This window comes from Silene latifolia, unplaced genomic scaffold (genome assembly GCF_048544455.1).
Source record: "Silene latifolia isolate original U9 population unplaced genomic scaffold, ASM4854445v1 scaffold_468, whole genome shotgun sequence".
NCBI lineage: Eukaryota > Viridiplantae > Streptophyta > Magnoliopsida > Caryophyllales > Caryophyllaceae > Silene > Silene latifolia.
The window spans coordinates 95-20,541 of record NW_027413385.1 but is presented as its reverse complement, the minus strand read 5'-3'; the positions used below and the strand labels follow the sequence as shown (position 1 = coordinate 20,541).

At 34.5% G+C, this 20,447-nt stretch overlaps 1 protein-coding gene across 1 annotated transcript; it reads right to left on the bottom strand.

Moving 5' to 3' along the window:
* Positions 1-18,592: 18,592 nt before the first annotated feature.
* On the bottom strand, positions 18,593-19,910 carry LOC141639608 (uncharacterized). Its single transcript, XM_074448684.1, has 2 exons — positions 19,651-19,910; positions 18,593-19,477 (listed from the first exon to the last, which is right to left on the bottom strand). Exons 1-2 carry the CDS (start codon positions 19,886-19,888, stop codon positions 18,819-18,821), a joined length of 897 nt encoding a protein of 298 aa, XP_074304785.1. The 5' UTR covers positions 19,889-19,910; the 3' UTR covers positions 18,593-18,818.
* Between the last annotated feature and the right edge of the window lie 537 nt (positions 19,911-20,447).

Below are 20,447 nucleotides of genomic sequence, written 5' to 3'. Positions count from 1 at the left end.
TTACACGGTAAGTCGATTGTCGCATCCTCTATGGGTTGGTTAATCCTACAAGATCGAGTAAATTTGACAATTTACTCTCTTTGGAATCCGATTACCCGCCAATCGATTATTCTCCCTGAATTACTTGGTTCACCTGAGGAAGAACCTGACTGTTGCATCTTGACATCACCGCCTTATGAAGATGGCTTTGATAACACGACAAAGTGTGTCCTTTTTCTTATCTTTAAAGGCGTATTGTTTTCGTGTAGGATTAGTACGAAAAAGGACGATTTTAGGTGGGTCAAACAATGTCTCATGCTTGATGGTCTAAGTGTTAACCTTAACGAAGTTGCTTTTCTTAACGGAGACCTATATGCGTATGCGTACTATGACAGCGATAATGAAGACGATGATGACAGCGATAATGAAGACGATGATGACAGCGATAATGAAGAGAATGATGGTATTTTATTTGTTCGTTTAAAAGTCAGTGAAGATAATGATGGCAGCTTGAATTCGGTCGTAATAGAACGATTGAGCGCAGGGTATCCTTTTTCGAGTATCGTATATAACTTAGAGGCAAGAAATTTTTATTATTTGGTTGAAGTTTGTGGCGAGTTGTATGCTGTAAACATAATACCACGTCAGGTATACTGCATTGATGGTTATGACATTATTAAGGCTTTTGTTTGGAAATTGGATTTGTCGAAAATGGAGTGGATTCAGGTCGAGTCATTAGGAAATCGTTCACTTTTATTAAGTCTCCGATGTTGCAGTACTTGGTGTTGGGCTTACGAATCTCATGGACAAATTGAAGGGAATTGTATTTATGTGGCAAATTACGCAAGGGAGTACATATTACATCAATACCGGTTACAAGATAATAGTTACACTCTCGTGTCGTCTCATTCTAATTTCTGCTTTTGTTCTAGTGGTCCTATTTGGTTCATGCCTCATAATCCTACGAGGTTAGTTTCAATTGGATACTCTGTATTATTATTATTAAAAATTAGGTACTCCGTGTTCCAGTGATATGTTTACACTTCCTTTATTTTGTGAGGGGAAATAAAAGAAGTGTAAACATATTACTGGAACGTGAAGGAGCTGGATGTTTACATTTTTTTTTTCTTTTTTCAATAATGAGGCAATATTTTACTAGTTGACGAAAACATTATATTCTTGTATGCAATTGACAGGTTATCGTCCTTGGTCGGAGAAACGGAACAGATTATTGTTGAATGCACCAACCATGTTGAATTGTTGGAAGAGGCGAGCGCAGAGATCCCAGCCTCACCCTTCTTGCAACTTCCTCTAGAAATAATGATATCAATTGCAGATCGTATGCATTGGTTTGATCGCATGAATTATCGCGCCACTTGCAAGATGATGCGCTCTGAAATCCCTAAACCACAATTCAAAGCCAATAGTCCATTTCCTTTATTCATGTTCCTTAGCAATACTCAAGGTATTTGTGAACTATGGGATCCATGCTATCAAAATAATGGTTCCATTACCAAGAAATTACCTTATTCAACCTCAATCGTATCTAAAATCGAGTTTTGCAAGGATGATTGGTTGATGTTGAGTTCCCATGAGGGATGCTATTTACAATACATGAATATATTTACTGGGGAGAGATGCAAATACCCAACTAAATCCCTTTCTGACGGCTTTTTAAGTTTTGCCTTTTCGACATGTCCTACATCTCCTGACTGTTTAACCGTTGGAATTAAGTGCCCTTATGATCTAACAATCAACCTGCTTCAAGCAGGAGATGACGAATGGGAAGTGTTTGAGTTTGAAGTTGAAAACAACGATTCTGATTTTAGCTGTATCTGTCAATCGAGCCCAAAGTATCACAATGGAGCATTTTATTTTCTAGGCGTGGATGGTAATCTAGGAGTTTTTAAAATAATCGATGGAGAATGGGAATTGGAGACTCACAAGGGTCCACTTCAAAGCCGCGACTTTTCAATAGCAAATGAGTGCTATATAGCGGAGCTTGATGGACAACTCATATGTATTTTTATTAAAGCTTTTGGATCCGGTATTAAAGTATACAACTTTGATACAAACCAGAAGCTTTGGGTTGAACTAAAATCTCTTGGAGATTACACTTTATTTGTCAGTTCAGCATCCTCGTTTTCCGTCCCAACGAAAGATAGCAACATGAGGAACAGAATTTATCTACCGAAGCGTATCGGTAATGAAATGGTGTTCTATTCACTCGACACAGGCAAATATCATACTTCAAGCAGCAAAGATTCTTTTGAAAATTTTTGTGGTATGAACTCGCAATTATTTTGTTGTTGGGTGTAATTTTCTTATTTAATTCTTACTCATATTTTGCAAACTAATGTACTTGAAGTTTTTTCGAACAACATAATTACGCAAAAAAATCAAAAATTGTCCGTACTAATTTTCTTAATTTCTTGTTACTGTATCATGATCAAGCATTGCACTCTACGTATATTTACAAAAATGTGTATTTTTACACATATATGGGATATATGTGTTGATCAGTAAAATACGATCAAACATTGCACTTTACGTATATTTACAAAAATTGATGATCAAAGTCGACATCAGTTAACTATCGTAATGACCAATTTAGTTAGTCCGAGGCTAATTCCACCAAGAGAAATCTTTTGAAGTCAGGGTGCTTCATAAGCCGGTAGCTTATATTCGTTTCTTTTTTCCTTCATGTTGAGTCGATAAATCTCTTGAATCGAATAATTAACTTGAATTATTCTCTAAGATAATTGTTTGTGTTTGATTATAAAATGAGTAATCGGATTTCTAGTTGAATACTCCCTCCGTCCCGGTTATTTGTTGTCCTTTTTCAGTTTTGGGTGTTTCAGTCATTTGTTGTGCTTTCTATATTAGGAATGTATTTGGTGAACAATTTGGTCATTCACACTCGATTTGGTCCACATGTCATTTAGTAATTGGCTCTCTACTCTTTTCTTGATGTTTGTGCCAAAATCAAAGGATAACAAATAACCGGGACGAATGGAGTACCTTGTTTCTTTTTTTGTCGCCCTCAAATTACAAATATCACCTGTTAATTTAATTGGAAAAAGTTTTTTTAAAAAAATATACTAAGAACACGAAAACTCTACGGATACACATTGTGTATGAGAATTTCATACACAACCAATAATATCGCGACATGTGGCAAACTTGAGTAAATTTCTAGTGGTTAATTCAGGGTTAGATTAGTAATTTAACATATGTAGACATGTAGTTAAGTTGTAAACTCCGGTCAACTGTAATGGTCAATGGCAGCGATTCACTGCCGGTCAATGGTGGTCGGCGTCGGGTCAACGATGGTCAACAGCCACCAGTGGTTAACGAAGATTCAACCTTTAGGTCAAAGGTCAAAAATGTAGTTGGTGAGGTTTGAACCCACAACCTTTTGGCTAATGTGCACTTGCTATTACCACTCTGACATACTGTATTCATCTTGTTGTCATTTGCGTATTTCTTTTGGTATATAGCTTTATTAATATTTGAGTTAATAAATAAGGTTAATAAATAATTGTAGGGAACATGATATGTACCTATAGTTATTACAAATTGTACATTTACTAGTTTTAATCTCGTGCACGATATGCACGGGTTGTCTTTTTAAATATGTTGTTGAATTTATGGTAGTCGATCCTTTTATAGTTAGCCGTAATTTTTTTATTAAAATTTGAATGACACTTTTAATAAAAGCGATATATATCGTGTTAAAGTTTCAAAGTTGTGCAAATATAATTGCACATGATAAATTGTTCAATTATTGAACTAAATAAATAGGTATTCAAGAGTTTCGTGATAGTGAATATCAGCCGTTTAAATATATTACAAATACTCAAATATTTATTTGTAAATAAGATTTCCTTGTTGCTTGTCTTAATTGTTTGCTTGTCTCTTTTATTCTTTGTGAGGGGGTATTTTAAGCAAATGCAAAAACTGAAGCGGAGGGAGTATAAAATTTTAATGTCACGTCATTGTTTTATGATTAACTTTTCTATAATTATTTTTATAAAAGATTAAATTAACGAAACTGAAGTCTCAATTTGTAAAACGAGTTAATGGTCTAGCCTCGTAACTAATCAGCCCAAATGCCACTACCGTATCCGCAAAATACCTAGCCTCTTAACTAAATCAGCCGAAATGCTAGTATCGTATCCGCTAAATACCAACCAAATAAAACAAAATCATCACAAATCGAGTTAATGAGTATAAAATATATCTGAACCAAATAAAAAGACATAATCTTTTGAGTAAGTCTCCCTTAAAATGGATACATCGTTTAATTATTAAAACGGGATCATCCTACTTGTGTATATAAGACACATCTAACCTTATTCCATATGCAGTATACTTTTGTTTTATTCTAACTATACTTGACTAGTTTTAAGATTAAAACGAATATAAACCGTTTTTAATAATTTTTTTCACTTTTTATTTAATTTTTTTTGCATATATTTCGATTATTAATATTTTAATATCATTATAATTATTATTTTTTTGCAGGAGTTTACAGATATGCCATTTAATTTATTGTTTGCAAATCTACCATTCAAATTAAAGACGGTATAAATTTTGTTTTTTTTCTACAATTTATTGTTTCTGCAATTTTCGTGCGCAAAGAGGGGTTTGGGTGGTCGGCGTTGCGGTGGGATGTCGACGCCGATATGGGGCGGGTAAGGGTGGCTGCCGGTAGGATGGGGGTGGGGGAGGGGGTTGGTGGTGTTGGGTGTTTAGGGAAATCGTTGTATACAAAGCTTGTTTCCTTTTTTTTCTTTTTTTTTCTCTCTCTTCTTTTCTCTTGGTGGGTGGAAATGAGAGGGGCATACTCGGAATAAAGGGTAAAAATGTGCGGGATTGAGTAAATTGATGCGCGGGATTTAGCAATTACTCTGCCCGAAATAGGATTTCTTGTAGTGTTAGAGGTACGATTAATAGTTATTATATATATATGTACATATTATTTTAACTCATATCTTAACAAAAATATATATCAAAATAGATACAAAAATGTAAACAAGATGGATATGTCATAGTGGTAATAGCAAGGCTATCCCAACCAAGAGGTCTTACAATAAAACTCAAAATAACGCATAAGCTCAAAAACAAATAAAGTTTGAGTTTTGACAGAAAAAAATTAAATTCTAACTTATTAACATTAATAAGCTCAAAAAAATAACGCGCATAGCCTCATAAACAAATAAAAAGTTTGAGGTAATAAACTCAGAAAAAATACACATATGCACAAAAACAAATAAAGCGTGAGTTAGTACATCCGATGGAGGTTCCTTTTTCTAAAAAAAAAATCTGAATATTTCAGGTGTAACACCCCCTCATAAGTCATACCAAGGTGCCTTACCAGGACCACCCTACCATGAAAGTATGTTACCATCTCGGTTGCCCGAGGTTAGTACATATCAAAAAGCGTCCGAACTGAGCACATTTATTAAAGTACTACAAAGTATATAGTTTACATCAACCAAACTCAATTACTGTTTTAAACAAAATACAACTTCAAAGTCTGATAATAAAAGAAATCCAACTAAGACTCAGACGGTGATGCTATGACTCATGACGGCACTTCTCCCAAGACAGTCCCCAAGCTCACACTAGCAATACCTGTCAAGCCTGCTCACCATCCCCGAATGGATCACCGCAGATTCCACAAACAACAACGGGGTCAGTATTACTCAAACAATATAAGACAGACAAACGATACAATCAATTGATCATCTTCCCATTCTAGCCTGTGTTTCCATACTGTGAACCGACTACACACCAAAGTGTGTAGCCCTGCCAGATTACCCATCGCAACAGGTAATCCTCGCCGCCAGTGGGTGACCGCAGCCGATCCCACCTAGTCCAGCTCCTCAATGAGCGACAACAATCAATCCCTGTCCCTTAATGTGCACATCCCCTCCCGTGGCGGGTTCCACAGAAGGGCGAACTAGGGTGTGAAGCCACTCCCGCAAGTGACTCCACCACAATCTCAATCTCATGACATCACAGCCATCTCAATCCCCTCATACCAACATCGCCACAACAATCTCCATACTCCGATGATCAACAGATAACAGTAATCAACAACAAACATGTCTTACAAAGAACAGTAAACTGAGTAGGGAAACCCTACCTTAGCAATCAACAGTGGGAAAGAACTTGAACACTCAGAAAGGCTCTTCTACGAAGTCTTCTCCTATAACATAATCATATCACACAATTACACATTGCACAATCCCCATATTTCCCAAATTCCGTAAACATACAGTAACCCCAACGAATACAAACAACATAGAATAACACTTACCAACAGTAGGATGAGGAATTGTACGTAAGGACTCCGAAGGTTTCACAATCAACAAAGCAATGGGGTGATTAGGGAGTGATTAGGGAGAGATCAGGGTTACGTAAGAATGATGAAGTAGAAATGATATTTTGAAAACTGACGCGGGATATAAAATAAATCTTAAACGCTCCCTAATCAAACCGTCAAAATAATGCTCGCCAGACCGAATACTCGGTCGAGTAAAGTTATACTCGGCCGAGTATCCTCTACTCGGTCGAGTATTCACTATACTCGGCCGAGTATTCAACGGCAGAACCAAAACAACTCATAACAACAGCACTACTCGGCCGAGTAGGCTCTACTCGGTCGAGTAGTTGCCAAAGAAAATCCGTAGTGTTACATCAGGTCTCTAGTTTATCAATTAGTCTCACTTTAGACGGTTATATCCGTCTAAAGTGTAGACGGGTCAAATACTCAAATATGTCACCACTTACATAATAAGACAAAGGGGTGACATCCCACTTGTTGTTTGTCTTATTATGAAAATGACGTGATATTTGACCCGTCTACAACTTTAGATGGATAGTGTCCGTTTAAAGTGAGAATTTATGCTAGTTTATTAACCTGATTGCGAAATGTCGTCGACTTTATAACAAATCGTCGACGTTTTTCATAAAAAAGATGACGCAACGTCCACATTGAATATCAATGTCCAACACCATGGTTGACGTAAGATTTGAATGTCCGACCAAGGTCCGGACTTTGAATTTAAATGTCTACCCGTGGTTTGGATTTTTAAATTTAATTTTCACAGTGATTTTCGTAATTAAATAGGTAATTTTTTATTTTCTTTTTATTTTCTTTTGCGTGTTTTTAGTTGTTTTTTAATGTTTTTTGGTGTATTAATTCCGTTAATTACAATTCGATAGATTATAAGCTAGTTAATTTACCGATAATTAGTCGTTTGACATTGATTTCGATTTGAAAATGTTGTATTCTTTTAAACATTTTGCTAGTTTAAGTTGGTTTTGGAGAATTTGAGAGAGATGAATTAAGAGGGAGAGTGTGAATGGTATTGCTCGTCCTTTTTTTTTAAAAAAAAAAAAGTCGACGATTCGTTATAAAACCGCGACGACATATTACAACATGGTAGAAATCACACACACTTTTTGGGTATCGTTTCTGCTAATTCCTAATCCTATGTATTTACCAAAAAAACAAGTCCAAATTTTAGGCAACTTCCAAGTCTTACTATTTTATTTCTATTACTTATACCCTTAAATTTTATACCCTTAAATTTTAGTTGGGTTTTTCTAACGTGTGTTCCCTTATAAATTACAAAAACAAAAACAACCATCAAACTTTGTAATAAGACATTGAGATTATTCATGAGTCATAGGGTAAACATGGCGGAAGACGAATTAAACGAACTGCCCGCCATTGATGAAGCACCATGGTTGATTGGTCTACGAGAAAACGACGACGATGTAACACTTGACGAACAAACTTTCTTCTCAATGAATAACAACACTTCCTACGTCAAGAAAATTGTCGAGTTACAGGGCAAGTCGATCGTCGGGTTTTGTGTGGGCTGGTTAATCCTACAAGATCGAGTCAATGACACAATGTACTCTCTTTGGAATCCGATTACCCGCCAATCGATTATTCTCCCCGAATTACTTGATACACCTTACGGAAGATATCCGGAGTGGTGCGTCTTGACGTCACCACCGAATGAAGATGGCTTTGATAACGCCACAAAGTGTGTCGTTTTGTTTATCTTTTCAGGCGCAGTGTTTTCGTGTAGGATTAGTACGAAAAAGGACGATTATAGGTGGATCAAACATCGTCCCAAGCATAAGGGTCGAAGTGCGCAACTTTACAGAGTTGCTGTTGTGAACGGAGACATATATGCCATTGCTGATATGTATAAGGATAAAATATACGATGATAATGAAGAAGATGGCGGTGATAATACTTTCTTTGTTCGTTTAAAAGTTAGTGATGATGATAGTGACGGCAGCTCGACTTCGGTCGTAATAGAACAATTGAGCGTAGGGTATCCTCCTTCGAGTATAGTATATAATATGGCGAAAAGAGAAATTCGTTATTTGGTTGAAGTTAATGGAGATTTGTATGCTATATTCATAATAGCACGTCAAGTAGAGAACCTTGATGGTTATGACATTCTAAAGGCCTTTGTTTCGAGATGGGATATGCCCAAAAGGGAATGGATTCAGGTCGAGTCATTAGGAGATCGCGCACTTTTATTATGTTATAGATCTTGTTGCACTTGGTGTTGGGCTTACGAGTCTCATGGTCGAATCGAAAGGAATTGTATTTATGTGACAGATTTCAAAACAGGTACCATACATCAATACCGGTTACAAGATAATAGTTACACTTTCGCGTCGTCCCATCCTAATTTTGGCTCTTGTTCTGACGGTCCTATTTGGTTCATGCCTCGTAATCCTACAAGGTTAGTTCCAAATTTCCAATCGAATAACCGTATTATTATTATTATTATTATTATTATTATTATTATTATTATTATTATTATTATTATTTATTATTATTATTATTATTATTATTTTATTTTTTATTTTTTATTTTAATAAGGATGCGCGCAACTTTCATTAAAAGGGAAATAAAATTTTACATGAAATTGGTGGGGAGCCGAGAGACAATCTGAGCTCCCACACCCTTAGCAACAGCTTTAGTAAAAATGTAAGCGGCCACCCGATCCCCCGTATCCTAGATATCGAGAATTTCTGGATCCGCTTGAGCAAGGCAACCGAACCCAGCTCCCCAACTGAAGAGAAAGACCGGCCCATTATTATTATTATTATTATTATTATTATTATTATTATTGTCACAAGCTTAATATTTCTTCATTTTTGTCACAAGCTTAATATTTCTTCACTTTTGTCACAAGCTTTTATTTGTTAGTTTTTCTAAGTAGTAGTGGGACTAGGATTTTTAGTTAATAAAAGAAAGTTTTTATTCTTAGAGGGTTGACTATCCCGCTAGCCCCTAGTTCCGCCACTCCTTTAAGAAAGTTATCTAGTTTATTAGATGATGTTTGATTTTATAGGAAAATAGAGAATGAGATAGCAAAGCTAACAACCTGCGTGGTTACCAAAGAAATCCGGTTTTACTATAAGTTTGTCAAAAACTGTCTTACACAAGTATTTTTTATATTTAATCTTATTGATTGCAATTGACAGGTTATCGTCCTTGGTCGAAAAAGCGGAACAGTTTATCATCAAAAACACCAAGCATGTTGAATTGTTAGAAGATACGAGTGCTGCAGTGATCCCAGCATCATCACTCTTGCAACTTCCTCCAGAAATAATGATATCAATTGCAAATCGTATGCATTGGTTTGATTGCATGAATTTTCGCGCTACTTGCAAGATAATGCGCTCTGAAATCCCTAAACCGCAATTGAAAGCAAATAGTCCATTTCCTTTATTCATGTTCCTAAGTAATACTCAAGGTATTTGTGAACTATGGGATCCATGCTATCCAAATAATGGTTCCATTACCAAGAAGTTTCCTTATTCACCCTCAGTTGTATCGACAATCGAATTTTGCAAAGATGATTGGTTGATGTTGCGTTCCCATGAGGGATGCTATTTACAATACATGAATATATTTACAGGGGAGAGATGCGAATACCCAACTAAATCCCTTCCCGGCGGCGACGGCCTTTCAAGTTTTGCCTTTTCAACATGTCCTACCTCTCCTGATTGTCTAACGGTTGGAATTAAGTGCCCTTATTATCTAACAGTCAGCCTTTTTCAAGCCGGAGATGACGAATGGGAAGTATTCCAGTTTGAATTTGAAGTTGGCGATGTTGGTTTTAGGAGTATCTATAAATCGAGTCCCAAGTATCACGATGGAGCATTTTATTTTCTAGGCGAGAATGGTAATCTGGGAGTTTTAAAAATAATCGATGGAGAATGGGATTTGGAGACTCACAAGAGTCCACTTCAAAACGACGATTCTTCCAAACTAAATGAGTGCTACATAGCTGAGCTTGATGGACAAGTCGTGTGTATTTTTATTCAAGCTTTTGGATTCCGTATTAAAGTATACAACTTTGACATAAACCAGAAGCTTTGGGTTGAACTGAAATCTCTAGGGGATTATACCTTATTTGTCAGTGCAGCATCGTCGCTTTCTGTACCGACAAAAGATAGCAGCATGAGGAACAGAATATACCTACCAAAGCGTATTGGTAATGAGATGGTCTTCTATTCACTTGACACGGGCAAGTATCATACTTCAAGCAGCAAAGATTCTTTTGAGAATTTCTGTGGTATGAAGTCGCAATCATTTTGTTGGTGGGTGTAATTTTCTTATAGTACTTACAGTTGTTTTTTTTTTTTGCAAACTTTGGTGATTATGTAGGTTTTTGTTTGGGAAGAGATTTAATCACTGATTGTCTGAATTTGCTTTTTCAAGCTAGTTTTTAAAACATGAGTATTCAGGTAATAATAATTAGTTACAGTTTTTAAAAGTATTAAACTTTAATTTTAAATTATAAAATCCATAATATAATTTTGAAATGGAGTAAATTGAAAAGCATAGGCGGAGTAATTGTTTTCAAATAAAAAACTTGTAACATTTAATTTGATAACTCGAAAGTTAAAACCATTATATTTCAAACTTGGTTACTAGTAACTGTCACCACCGTGGCTCGGAGGGGAAAGGGCGAATCGTTGTCGACTTGTCGTGAGGTTGATGGGAAACATGAGATCGTGCATAGAGCGAAGGTGACGGCCACAAAGGTGGTCGTTCGGTGATCACATGGGTGATGGGCAGGGATTGACTACTGAGAAGTGGCGGGGATGGAGTCCACAACGACGAGGTTAACGATAATGAAACAATTATTCTCATTATTATTCTTAGTGGGCTATAGCCTATAGGACGGTTTTATAGGGGAGTTGTTGTTTTACAATTAATCAATTAACTAGTGTAAATCCCGCACAAATGCGCGGTAAATATAGGCCTTTTAATTTTTAGGGTATTAGTTATAGATTTTAGATTTATATCTCGCGAATTTTTATAAAAAATAACTAATATTAAAATTAATCAAAAGAATTGAATAATTCCATGAATTGTGTTTTTTATGAAAATATTTTAACTACATCAATTTTTTTTTAAAAAACTTTTTTCGTCACGAAGTTAATAATAGGAGATACAGTTTTTATGTATAGATTATTTTAAATGGAAAATTAGTTTAATAAATGAAAATCTAATTTGTTTCTATATATAAGTTTGAGCACTTTGGAGGGAAAATTTTAGAGAAGTTGTATTCTCTTAGTATATAGGAGGATTTATACTTCTAAAATTTGCACCTCATTAATATTTATCCGTTCACTCCATTGTATTTTGATATGAAACAAAAAAAAATGAAATGGTAAACTAATAAAAAATTTTATTTAAGTTGTGAATTTTTTTTAGTGAATGTTTTTTGTCACGAAGCTAATAGTAAGCATGTGTCAAGTTATTCTCTACAGTAATAATTATCGCATTACTGAAAAATTTAGCAACTTGTACTTTATAATTTAATATCAATTTTATTTTATTTTAATGAAAAAATCATAATTATGAATTTATTTAAAAAATTAGAGTTTATTTATAAGAATATATTCATTGAAAAGATAATAATGTAATGAAAGAAAATTTTATTTATTATCTTATTTAGCTAGATGCTTTTTGGAGGGAAAACTAAGAGAATTTTTATTCTCTTAGTAGTAGGGGGGACTAGTGTAAATCCCGCACATGTACGGTATATGTAGATATTTTATTTTTAGTTATTATTTATATTTTGAATTGACTCATTAGTAATTTGTCATACATCTCACTTTTTGATATGAGAAAAAAAAAATTGAACTATAAACAAATCAAGAAGATTAAACTTATAAAATGTATATTTACTGGAAAAAAAAATCTATTTTTTCTTTACCATAAAACTAATGATTACAATTTATAATTTTTCTCAATTTATTATAATGATCTTTTTTTTTTATGAAACTAATAATATCCGTGTTAGGTCATTCTCTACTATATAATAAATTAATAATAACAACAATAAATACTTAGAAAATTATAGTTTATAAAATTATAGCAAATTTATTTAGTTTAATTAAAAGATTATAATTTAGATTTTAATGAAAATATCCTATTTATTAAAAGAACAACCACAGTGCTGAGTTGTCAGCCTGTGGTTGAAAGTCAACAATTCAAAGTTTTTTTTACTTTTCCTTAATTTTAGGACCCACTATCATACAACAATTTAATTAAATGTTTTGATACTTGCTCACCCTGATTACCATAATTGTATGTAACATGAATTTGAAAATTATCGTCACAAAAATAAAATCAATTAAAAATTAATTATTGAAAAACAAATTTTAAATTAAAAATAAAAGTTTAAAACTAACTATGAATCAGAGAATGACAAAATTTGAGAAAATTACTTGATAGAAAAAACTAATGTAACTACAAACTACTACTACAACAAAAATAAAAATAAAAAAATTAATGAAATTAGTAGTTTTAAATTACTAAAAAACTAAATAAAGAAATAATAGAACGAAAGATTGCAACACATTCAAGTAAAACCAATAAATATAATAAGAAAATAAGACTACATTGAAGAAAAAAAAATCTTGAAAATTTATTTATAAAAAGAATTATATTAAACCAAGGACTAGAATCCAGATCTACAAAGTCAATGATATTAAAATCAACAATTTCAAATCATTTATCGGATATACTTCCAAAATTAGTTTAAAAAGATTCAAAATTTACCTATTTCGTCTGATGCTACCGAAAATCGAAAACTACAAAAGTAATAAATTTAGATAAAAGACCTAAGTAAAAGTATCCGAGACTTTATTAATTTTGATGTTGCATGTTAAAAATAAACATCTAGCTTGAATGCTTTCTTCAACTCTCAAAAATTTGGAAAATTTGTGAGTAATAGTCTTGGTTGCTTGGTTATTCACTAGGACTCCGCTGAAGAAAACGGCGTGATGAATGGAGTGGTTAGTGGTACGATTATTGCGGAGTAATTGGATGACTGAACGGAGTGATACTAGAATTTTGAGGATAAATAGATTGATGAACATTTGAGTATCGTTGTGCTAGGGTTTGTTATTGCTACTGGGTCACAAAGTTGGCTTAGTTAATGGAGCGATCACTTATATTAATGGGTATATGAGCTAAGTGGCCAATGCTTTCTTTTTCCTAATTATGTTTATTTGGGCCATTACCACTTCATTAGTTAATTTGGTAATTTTTATTTTTATTTATTATATATCGAAATCGTTTTTGGTAGGATGATTATGTTAAGAGCAACTTAATAACAACAAAAGCCCATATTTATTTATTTTTATTCAACTGGTTAAGGGTCGGGTAAGATTTCCAATCTCAATTTTGTATATAATAATATATACACATCGTAGTTTTTTAATTTGTATTTCTATATGTTCACTTTTTTTAAAAATATTTTTGATGTGAACATTATCGATAAGACACTACATTATTGTAAATAGATGAATAGTCGATGTACATGTAACTGATAATTCAACTCAAATATCTTAAATATGATTTCGTAAATAATTACGTCTATTTAAGTAACAATGTTTGAAATTCTCTATAATACTAACTTTTTATTCAAAATGATTCATAATATTTGCAATAAAGATTTGTTTTACTCATTTTTTCGCAAGACAACCTTACAATAGAATAGTTAGCCCATTACGATACATTTTAATTATAATAACTCTCTTTACGATAAGACGAATTTAAAATATGAAAAGTCTAAACACAATTAATATGCTCCCTCACCCTCTTTAGATAATAGTACAATATTAAATAAATCTTTTTAGCATGTGTCGGTAAATAATCCTAAAGGTTAATTAAAATTTGATAGTATATGTTTTCTTACATCTACTACATTTTACCCATTAAATATATATCACGAGCCATATCACCACGAGTTTGGGTCACACTCACAGGTCCTGCGTCACGGGTAGTTGTAGAAAAACAGTCATATAAGAACCGATACTGTCAAATTTTTCATTTAACTTTTTTTAGGGTCTGTGCGATTAACGGTCTCTTAATAAGTTTATTGAGAGAACATTTTATAATTTCAAGGAAAAATGTTATTGTAGGTAATAAAATAGATATAAATCATAATTAAAGACAAAATGGGTACAATTATTACGTAACGGAATTACTTTTTCACATACGAACTTTACTCTTTCACATACATTTTTTCATTAATTTTCCATATAGTACCCTTTTATCTAACCTAAACAAAGTAAGTTTTATATGTACGTTTCACTAAAATCGAATCTAATTGCTCCAAAAAAACTTGAACAATGGATTGTAATTATCTAATTAGTGAAATAAATTAGTTGTTTGAACAATTATTAATATGTTTTGTTGAAATTTTTAGGGTTTATCAATTAGTGAAATTAATGTGTTTTCGATTCATCTTTATCTTTGTTAATTTAGAAATTAAGAGAAGAATTGAGTAAAATAAATACGGAGTAACAAGTTAGTTTGCTAATTCGCAATACACCCAAATTTCCCATACTAGAGCATTCACGGAGTAAGTGATTGATTAGTGGAGTTTAGAAGATGAATTTGCAATACCATTTTTGTTTGCTTTCAGTTTCACGTGCTTTTCAAGATTATCAATATGATTTTTACCTTGAATTTTTTCAAAAGAAGTATCGGGAGAGGGGAGTGCGGCCGATGTTGGCTGGCACGAGGTCAGTCGAAGCGAAGTTTGTCGGCGACTGATCGAAGGTGGTGACCAGAGGTACTGGTGAACGGAAGTGGTGATGGGAGATGAGGGAAGAGAGGAAAATTAATTGGGTGAGGGAATGAAAAAATGACAAGGGCAATATTGTAAAAGTTGTATGTGAAAGAGTAAAATTCGTATGTGAAAAAGCACGTCCCATATATTGTATATTTTCATACTTTTAAATATATTTGGTCGAAGTTTGTAAAAGTGACCTCAAAAGTCAAATGTGAAGACTAGAGTGATTAGAGGAGTATTTATCAATATTTTATGAATAAATATTATTAAATAAGTATTTTATTGATAACAAAATTAAGAAACCAACCCGTGCAATTTGCACGGGTTTAAGACTAGTTATTATTTGATTAAAAGATTATATTTTGATGAAATGATAATAATGTAATGAGTAAGTCTTTTCGTTTCCTTATTTAACTTGATGCCGTTTACATTATATTTTTTATTTTATTTCTTGAGCTTGCAAATTTGGCCCATAGTATGCTTAGTAGAATGCGCAAAATTAAAGGTCCAAATAGAAGATAATATAGTTAGGCGGGAAAAAACGTAGAATTACCTATTCATTTGTTTAAGTTTCTAAATTATTCTTTTGTCTTAATAAGTTTGAAATTTGAATTTTGAGCAAACATGGCGGAAGTTAATAATATTCCGGGTAACTGGCTAAAAAGAATCTCCATAAATCAAGGAGTGTATAGGAGAAAGTTAATAATACAAAATATACACAATTATTCGTGAATCATAAGAGTAAAAACATGGCGGAAGACCAAAAAAACCAAGTACCATCCATGGATGAAGCACCATGGTTAAGAAACAAACTTTCTTCACAATCAATAACAATACTTCCTACGTCAAGAAAATTATCGAGTTACACCGCAAGTCGATTATCGGGTCGTCTATGGGTTGGTTAATCTTACGAGACCGAGTAAAGTCGAAAATGTACTCTCTTTGGAATCCGATCACCCGTCAATCGATTATTCTCCCTGAATTACTTGGCACACCTTGTAGAGAACCTGAGTGGTCCATGTTGACATCACCGCCGTATGTAGATGGCTTTTAAAAGTTAGTGATGTCAGCACGGTCCTAATAGTGATGTCAGCACTATTAGGAATTAGTTATTTATTCGTTTAAAAGTTAGTGATGTCAGCATCCTCTTGCGAGTATCGAAACGTGGGTCCTCCTGACCTGGTAAAAGAAATTAGTTATTTTGTTCAAGTTTGTGGCGATTTGTATGTTGTAAGCATAATACCACGTCAGGTAAGGCATCCTCTTGATGGTTATGACTTTATTAAGGCTTTTGTTTGGAGATTGGATTTGTCGAAAATGGAGTGGATTCTGGTCGAGTCATTAGGAGATCGTTCACTTTTATTAAGTAGCCGATGTTGCACTTGGTGTTGGGCTTATAAATCTCATGGTCGAATTGAAGGGAATTGTATTTATATGGCAGAATTCCAAAACGATATCATTCATCAATACCGGTTACAAGATAATAGTTACACTTTCGTCTCGTCTCATTCTAATTTTGGCTCTTGTTCTCACGGTCCTATTTGGTTCATGCCTCATAATCCTACAAGGTCAGTTCCAATCGCCTACTCCGTATTATTATTATTATTATTATTATTATTATTATTATTATTATTATTATTATTAAGATACGCGCAGCTATCATTAATTGAAAAACAAAAGTTTACATGAAATTGGTGGGGAGCCGAGAAACAAGCTGGGCTCCCACACCCTTAGCAACAGCAAATCTAAGTCTAGTAAAAATGTAAGCGGCCACTCGAGCCCCGCATCCTGAGATACCGAGAATTATTATTATTATTATTATTATTATTATTATTATTATTATTATTATTACAAAATCTCGTACATTGTCGTTGGAGTATTACATTCTTTTTTTTGTACAGGTTTTCGTCCTTCTTGATCAAAGAAGCAGAGGAGGCTATTGTTGAATTGAGAGAAGAGACGAGCGTAGAAATGCCAGCATCATTACTCTTGCAACTTCCTTCGGATATGATGATATTAATAGCAGATCGTATGCATTGGTTTGATTGCATGAATTATCGTGCCACTTGCAAGATGATGCGCTCTGAAATCCCTAAGCCGCAATGGAAAGCCAATAGTCCATTTCCGTTATTCATGTTCCTTAGCAATACTCAAGGTATTTGTGAACTATGGGATCCCTGCTATCAAAATAATAGTTGTATTACCAAGAAATTGCCTTATTCAACGTCAATCGTATCCACAATCGAGTTTTGCAAAGATGATTGGTTGATGTTGCGCATGCGTTCCCATGAGGATGATGAGGAATTCTATTTACAATACATGAATATATTTACAGGGGAGAAAGGCAAATACCCAATTCCCTGCCTTCCTTACGATCTTTCAAGTTTTGCGTTTTCGACATGTCCTACCTCTCCTGACTGTCTAACCTTTGGAATTAGTAGGGTCCCTTCTTATTATATAACAATCGGCCTTTTTCAAGCCGGACATGACAGCTGCTGGGAAGATTGGGAACATATTGAATTTGATGACGATGCTGTTGATTTTAAGAGTGACATTAAATCTAGCCCCAAGTATCACGATGGTGCGTTTTATTTTCTAGGTGAGAATGGTAATCTCGGAATTTTAAAACTAAACGATGGAGAATGGGATTTGGAGACTCACAAGGGTCCACTTCAAAACGACGACGCTTCCAAACTAAATGAATGCTACATAGCTGAGCTTGATGGACAACTCGTCTGTGTTTTTATTCAAGCTTTTGGATTCGGTATTCAAGTATACAACTTTGATATAAACCAGAAGCTTTGGGTTGAACTGAAATCTCTAGGGGATTACACTTTATTTGTCAGTGCAGCATCGTCGCTTTCCGTCCCGACAAAAGATCACAACATGAGGAACAAAATTTATCTACCAAAGCGTATCGGTAATGAGATGGTCTTCTATTCACTCGACACAGGCAAGTATCATACTTCAAGCCGCAAAGATTCTTTTGAGAATTTCTGTGGTATGAACTCACAATCATTTTGTTGTTGGGTGTAATTTCCTTATAGTACTTTAGTTGTTTTTTGCAAACTTTTGGTGATTATGTAGGCTTTTGTTTGGGAAGAGATTTAATGACTGATTATCTAAATTTGCTTTTTCAAGCTTAGTTTGTTTGATGCCGATGTTCTTTTCCGATCTTAGTTTCGTAAGACGATGTATTAGGCGGACTCTCACCAACTAGTGTCGATGAAGAGCTTCGAAATAAGAAAGGCAGACGATTATGGCGGCTTTGTTTGTTTGTTTGGTGCCAGCAGTATTTGGTTTCTGAATTTTCTTTTACAATCTCTGTTTTGTAAGACACTGCCCCAAAATATCAAATATAGGATTAACGAATTACAAACTTTTGTATGAGGCGGTGTCTCGCCAAGTAATGTTAACAAATAGCTACGAAATAAGAAGAAAAGGGAGACGAAAATGTTATAAAATGATTACTATTAAATCGAAATTGTGATTTTTTACAGGAGGGAACTGTCAAATCACATTAACAATTTTTCAAGATATCTAAGACTAAGTATACAAAAAAGAATGGGCGTAATTTACAAGTCACCGATTCCGATTCCTGAGGGATAAATTATACAGCTGGTTTTACTTCCAGCAGTTAAAACTATCATCATCAACTTACTAAATTTGTACAATCTATTATCCTCATAGAAGCATGTTTAGATCGGAGAGGTCGTCCATTGGTATTTGTAAACCTCCAAAGCCATCATCCTCTTGGACATCAACATCGTCGAAGTTTAACCAACTATTCAAATCTTGATGGCCATCAAACTCATTGACCACATGTAGGTCTTCGATCGAGTCTAGCTCGCTCAACGGTAAGCTGCTGAGGTCCAACGCGTCATTATTTTCTTTTGATGAATCTAGAATATTTCCCGGAGATTTTAGACCATCTCGTCTACGATTGCTAGGGTTAGGTACCAAATCGGTAGAAACGCTAGGTGAATGTTGCATGGGGGGATGGGTCGGCAATTGGGCAGCTTTTTGCCTTGGTTTTGATTTTGTTTTTCTTTCACCCTTTGAGTTAGACAGTGATGGTCGGCCGGCCTTGGCACTTGAATCTCGTTCACTTCTCTTGCCTTTTGCTCCACCCGAAGGTGTTGACCCTAGAGATGATGAGGGTCTTAGAGACGCATTGTTACCAACATCATCAAGTAGTACTTCCTTCTTCTTGCCTCTATTCACTATAGGTCCATTCTTAGCAAAAGCATGGTCGGACTGGGAAAGTTCGAAACCATCAAACGGACTCCTTTCGGATCTTTCGTTTCGGATATCGATCTGCTCAGTAGCAAGAAGGTAACCTCCTAACAAATGAAAAAGAGAAAGCCATGCTTAGTAAAAGGTCATTGTTTGAAAAAATAACCGACGTAGAAAAAGGAGGAGATACATGAGCAAGCTAACTCCACAAAGGAAGATGCAGATATTTATCTAGCAAGCTCTATTGGAAATAATGGCAGATATTTATCTAAATGCTCACCTGAAGCTCTATCTCCCAATCTTTGTCTAGATTGGATACTGGTAGCAGCTCCTACATTATTGCTGGGTACAGCCAGAAGTACATCTCGGAGTCCGGGCTCACTAAAACAACTTTTTCCTGAATCTATATATTTCTGATACCTTGCCAATGTTCTTGTAACAAATGCCAAGGCCACAGGTTTGGGGACCTTACTGATCCCGAATCTAACAGCATAATTTCCACGAGTGGCCTGAAACATAAACACGCCTCATTGTCACTAAATTCGTAGTCGCATTACACTACACTGAGGTAGAATAAACATTGACTCAACAACAAGCACATCACTGAAACAAAGGGCAAGCATAACCAGAAAGCCCCAGAAATCAAGTTCTAAAATGTGCCCCCACACCACCACATACATGACCTAATCACCAGCATGCAATGCCGTCTTACTGCATGCCACCCTGCAAACTCCCCTAGATCTAACTCTCGGATTCCAAACTTATTATCCACTACCCCCACCCTCTTTCAACCAAGGAAAATATTTTGGTTCAATTAACTTAGATTAGCCACAATTCATTTTTTTTTTTTTTGCTAGTTTAACTACCAAAATAATAGTCTAAAATTAGAATCTTATTGAAACATCCCCATGTCACCTCACTAAAAATAGAAAACATCCAAAATCACTTGTTTCAACATCTCCACATTAATATATCTCCATGACAAAACATCAAGGGATTCGAACAATTTTCTGGATAATGATCCCTAATCAAAGAGGGGGGGTAGGGCATAAGAGTGAAACAGTGGAGTCTTGTACA

What these genes read in the sequence shown, in the direction of transcription:
- LOC141639608 (XM_074448684.1), bottom strand. Translation starts at nt 19,888, where the DNA reads ATGTTTCAGGCCACTCGTGGAAATTATGCTGTTAGATTCGGGATCAGT. An exon ending in ATTGGGAGATAGAGCTTCAG is followed by an intron (nt 19,478 to 19,650) that starts GTGAGCATTTAG and finishes TTCATTTGTTAG; the next exon opens with GAGGTTACCTTCTTGCTACT.